The sequence below is a fragment of the Octodon degus genome, unplaced genomic scaffold, assembly GCF_000260255.1.
Source record: "Octodon degus isolate 3935 unplaced genomic scaffold, OctDeg1.0 scaffold00056, whole genome shotgun sequence".
Lineage (NCBI taxonomy): Eukaryota > Metazoa > Chordata > Mammalia > Rodentia > Octodontidae > Octodon > Octodon degus.
This window is the reverse complement of record NW_004524632.1, coordinates 7,570,718-7,576,269: the sequence shown is the minus strand read 5'-3', so window position 1 is coordinate 7,576,269 and position 5,552 is coordinate 7,570,718. Positions and strand designations below refer to the sequence as shown.

At 53.8% G+C, this 5,552-nt stretch overlaps 1 protein-coding gene across 1 annotated transcript in view; it reads left to right on the top strand.

The window, feature by feature from the left end:
* Positions 1–2,198: 2,198 nt before the first annotated feature.
* Positions 2,199–5,552, top strand: part of Pnpo (pyridoxamine 5'-phosphate oxidase) — a 7,376-nt gene continuing 4,022 nt past the window's right edge. Inside the window, 2 exon segments of the mRNA XM_004633864.2 lie at positions 2,199–2,333; positions 4,356–4,619. Coding sequence (XP_004633921.1) covers positions 2,217–2,333; positions 4,356–4,619 — 381 coding nt within the window. The 5' untranslated portion in view covers positions 2,199–2,216.

Sequence of the window (5,552 nt, the reverse complement as noted above, 5' to 3'; positions counted from 1 at the left end):
AACAACAACAACAACAACAACAACAACTAGATTCCAGCTCATCAATATCACAAAATAAACAACTAGAATCACTGTAGCTGTAAGCCTGGCCCTCACCACCCTGGCCACTTTTGGGGTCTTTAGCAAAACACACTGGGTTTCTGACGCTCAGACAGACAGCTGGTGAGCAGCAGCGACCCTGCACTCCAGTTCACCAGGAAACCCGTGTCCTTGCTTGCCATCTCTCCTCTCCCCAAATGCCCAGGTTGCCCATGAACTCAGAGATCATCCTGCCTCAGCCTCCTGAGTGCTTGGATTATAAACAAGCACCATCACATTGAGCAAGGACTGGCTTATAAACAAAGTGCTCAAATGGTCATAGTCTTGGGGCCTTTAGAAAAAGGTCCAGAGCATGGGGAACTTAAGGGGCACAAGGATTTTGGCCCCTCGAAGGGCACTCATTACTGTGCAGAGAGTGGACTGCAGGGGCTTGGGAGGAGAAGTCACCAACAGTTACTCGAAGTCAGCTGCAACCCGAAAGCAAATCCAGCCAACTCATTATACTGATGTAAGAAAATGATGGTGGCACCAAAAATTCTGACTGGTTATGTGTGGTGGCACATACCTGTCATCCTGTTGCGGGCTGCCAAGTAAGATAGAAATATAGGCAGTCCAACAGAGCCAGGCCCGCAGGGAGACAAGATGGAAGACAGGGTGACTTTACAACTGGGAAGAGACAGCCACTCCCACATGGGCCACACCTCAAGACGAAAGAGAAAACACAGCTACACACTTCCCCAGGGATGGGCATCAGGGATTGATATTCTAAATAGGAATCAATCACCTTGAAAGAGCCCACATCAGTCACTAGCCCAACCCCCAACCGGAAGAGACCCTGTCTCACATTCACGGCGCGCGCTTGCTACGTGAATCGCTTCCCCATTCGGTACTGGATTTAATCAATTTTACCTGAGCAATGGTGCTTGTAGTCTCATGGGTTGATCATAACTTTGTCCCACCTCATGCCCACCTGAGCGAGTTCCCAAGTCTTCTCCAGCCCCTTAGACCCACCTCACCGCATGGTTTTCCTCTATAAAAGTCCCTAGAAGAGACAGCTTCCTGGGGAACAACATGTGCGGCCCCCCTCCTGTCCCTCTCTTGGACAGGAGCTTTCTTTCCATCAATAAATATATTCTGCTCATAACCTCCGTTTGTTCCTAAAATTCATTCTTTGGTTTTAGAGAACAAGAACTCGTGCAGGTCAGGTCGGAAGATCATTTTTCCCTGTGTCATTTGAAGGTTCCGAGTATCATCTGGAGGTCACCCATCCGAGACCAGTTCTCCCTGTATCAATTCCAGCACTCAGGAGGCTGAGGCAGGAGGACTGTAGGGTTGTGGTTGTTGTTTTTCTCTTTTAAATGTGTTCAGAACAGGATCTACAGGATCTCACTACACAGATCGGACTCGTAGGACTCATAATAATTCTGTTTTCAGTCCCCCAAACGCGGAGATTATAGGCACGCGCCCCACGCACACGCCCAGTTTCAGCGATCCCCTAAACTGGCGCTTTAATCTGACCGGCCCTTACTGCAGCGGGTTTGAGGCCTGCCTGGGCTACAGAGAGACCCTGTAAAACCCCTAGGTCTTATTTCGTGGCTGCAAGCTGAGTTCCGCCTCTGCAAGAGGGAGGAGGGCCGCGGAGGGCCGGGGGTGCAGGCGAGGCTGGCTCCAGCCTTGGGCGTCTGGATCCCAAATTTTTGTCCCTCCATCCCAATAAGTATCAGTCCATTCCTGAACCCAAGACACTCCCCAGCACCCCGTCAGTCACCTGTGACGGGCCAGCCATTGAGTACTCACCGCTGGCCTCGGCCCCCAGGTCCCCCACCTGGCCACCACAATCGCCGCACTCCGGGTGCGCCACGGCGTGCCGCGCTCTCCCGGGCAGCTTTCCCCTATCTCTGCTCCCGCCTCCAGAGGGCTTCCCATTGGCCGTTGGGTTCCTCTGCCTGCTCTCTAATTGGCTTCGCTGCCGGGAAACTCCAACCAATCACCTCTCGGTATTTGTTTCCCTCCTCCAAGCTTGGAAGCCCATTGGTTCCGAGGGCTCGGTCCTGTCCGCCTGCCCGGGTCCGGGGCAAATCCTTCCTTCTAGGTTTGGATATCCGTGCTGGGACTTTGGTTCCCAACCCGGCGGAACCGGGGCCGGGCGACGTCGGGTCACGTGGCCCGCGGCTCCCATGACGCGTGGGCTCCGGGGCGTCACGGCGACAATCGGGCACCTCCGCCTGCTGTGCTGCCGCGGTGCTATCATGGATCTGGGACCCATGCGCAAGAGTTACCGTGGGGACTGCGAGGTGCGGGTCGGGGGCGGGTCACCTGCGAGGGCGTGGGGTGGGGACTGCGGCTCTGGGACCACCGCGGGGAGCCGGGGACAGGTCTCCCAGCGTGAGGATGGGGGCCAGGGGTCGAAGGTGGGGGCCTGGGTAGGATTCGAGCGGTAGGATTCGAGCTCTCGAGTGGTTGCAGTGTCAGGCCTTCCTTTCCCACGAGGATGCTATGGACATTGATTTTTTTAAAAAACATTTATTTATTTTGTGTGTGTGTGTGTGTGTGTGTGTGTGTGGCCAGCTCAGCCCACCAGCTGTCATGTGGTGCTGGGGAATCGAACCGCGGTCCCTGTCCTTTGCCAGGCTTGTTCCAAAGTAGGTGCTTTAGACCACTGAGCCATCTCGCCAGCCCCTGGACATTGATATTTGAAAAGCAGTTTATGAATGTTTAATAAATAAAATGAGTAGCTGGGCATGATAGAGCCGGCTTGTCATCTGAGCAATCAGGGAGGTTGAAGCAGGCGGATCACAAGTTTGACTTAGGTCTGGGCAGTTTAGTGATGTCATGAGACGCTGTCTCACAATTTTAATTTTTTCGTTTGGTTTTGATATTTTGACCTAGGGACCTCCCACCCACCCATGTAGTTCAGGCTGGGCTCGAGCACGCAGTGATCCACCTCCTTCAGCCTCCCCAGTGCTGGGATGACAGACAGACGCACACCCCCAGGCCCAGCTGTTGTCTCATACTTTAACAAAAGGCCCGGGCTGTAGCTCAGTGTAAAGGCCCTGCGCTCAAGCCCTTGGGTCAACGCCCAGTACTGCGAAAGATACATAAGTGCTATGTTGGATGTCAGCTCTCACGATGGCCACTGCCTTCTGCTCAGCGTGCGAAGCTCTGTCCCTCCCCCAGGCTCGGACTGAGAGAACTTTTTGGACTTGGGAATCCTGAGCTTTGGTTACACAATGTGGTTACAGGAGCACTTGTGGAAAAGCTTGTTTAAAACAGCTATTGATTAAACCTTAGGCCTGAGCAAAGATTTAGAAGGTGCAGCCCAGGTCTTCCATTTTTCAGATCCCCTGATCATTTGGGTCTGGCACCCCAGTGCCCCTGGCATCCCTTACTGGCTGTGCCACGCAGCATTTGGCCTTCTTAGTTTTTTGGATTTTTTTTTTTTTTTTGCAGAACCAAGGATTGAACTCAAGCCCTTGCACTTGCCAGGCAAGCACTTATTCTACTGAGCCATCTTCCTGGCCCCTCATTTAGCCTTTTTATGCCTGCTGCATCACCTGAAAAATAGGACAGAAGACCTACTGTCTTTTGTTAGTTTATTCTCCCCCCCCCTTTTTTTTCCCTATGCAGTCCATTCTGGCCTTGAACTCACAGTGTAGCCTACTCTGGCTTCAAACTTGAGGTGATCCTCCTGCCTGACCCTCCTGAGTAGTGGGATTACAGGCGTGCACCACCATAAGAACAGAATAAGGAGGACTGGGGAGATGGCTCAGTAGAATAAGCCCTTGCCTGGCAAGCACAAGGGCCTGAGTTCAATCCCTGGTTCCACAAAAATAAAATAAAAAAGAACAGAATGAGGGCCAGCGATGTACATCATGCCTGGCTGGCAAGCCCAAGATCCTAATTCCCAGTACCAAAAGAAGAAGGAGGAGGAGAAGAGAATGAATTAATATTTGGAGGGCTGGGGAGATAGCTCAGTGGTCTAAACGCTTGCTTGGCAAGCACAAGGACCTGGATTTGATCCCTAGTACCACATGCCGTGCCGGCCTCCAAAACCAGGCATGGTGGCACAGGCCGGTAATCCCAGCACTGGGGAGGTTGAAGCAGGAGGATCACCCTGTGTTCAAGGCCAGCCTGGGCTATGCCGTGAGACTGTCACAAACAGGAGGATCACTTCAAGTTCACTCTAGACCACATGGGCAGACCCTGCCTTATAAAAGGGAACGGGCTCAGGTCAGGGCCCTGAGCATCGCATGTGTGCACCTCCCGGCTTCTTTAATGAGTAACCCCCACCCCACCCCACCCCACCCCACCCCCAGGCTTTCGAGGAGACTCACCTGGCCTCGATGGACCCCATGAAGCAGTTCGCTTCCTGGTTTGAGGAGGCCGTCCAGTGTCCTGAGATCGGGGAAGCCAATGCCATGTGTCTGGCTACCTGCACAAGGTAGGCACAAGTTCAGGCCCCTGTGTGGTTGTGTACAGAGGAGGTCAGAGCTTAGAAAGCGCTTCCTCAATTCAGTGGAGAACAGCCTTGTGGTTCCAGCTTTGCTCTGAGATGCTGTGTGGCCTCAGGCAGGTAACTTGTCCTCTCTGGGCCTTAATCGCCTTAGCTATAAACCAAAGAGCAGCCACTACATCCCATTGCAGTGGTAAACAGTGCCTTGCGCATCCCTGTTCTCTTGGTTTTGTTTGTTTTTTGAGACAAGGTCTCTTGCCGTGTAGCCCAGGCTGGCCTTGAACTTTCAGTCCTCCTGCTTCAGCCTCTCGAGTGCTAGGATTACAGATATGCACCACCAGCCCTTGGGGCTGTAATCCCTTGCCTGCTTCACCTCCCTGTCTGTCCATAAGCTCCATCTCAGCCAGACCTGGTGGCAGGAGCCTATCATCCCAGCACCCCAGGCTGAGGCAGGAGGGTCACAAGTTTGAAGTCAGTCTGGGTAACTTATGAACTTAGCAAGACCTTGTCTCAAAATAAAAATATAAAAGGGCTGAGAATGGAGCTCAGGGAAAAGCCCCTGGGTTCCATCCCGATACTCCCCAGCTGCGCCCTGGGGAACTGCTCTGCGAATGACGCCCAGTCCCTCTTGGCACCAAGCACAATGCACAGCCATCGGCCATCAGCCACGGTCCCTCCAAGACGTCTCAGGTATCAGCCTCTCATTTTGCTCTTCTTGCCCCTCCACTTCAGTGTGAGGCCTTGAGCTTGGGGCTCCTGGGTCCCCCTGAGGTGACCGGAGGACCTGACCCCTGACCCCACCCTGAGCCGTGAGTCCCGGCTGCACTAGCGCGGGCCCCGTCCTTGCCTCGTTGGTTTGCTGCAGCTGCCATAACAAAGTGCCCTCCATGCCACTGTGTGTTTTCAGACCGTGGAGGCCAAGCCCAACATCAAGGTCCTGGTCTGGCTGGTTTCTCTTGAGGCCTCTGCGCGTGGCTGCCTTTTCCTGGGTTTCATAGGTCCCAGCCTCTGTGCGTGCAGAGACAGCCTCGCTCTGTGGCGCTTCCTCCTCCTCCTCCTC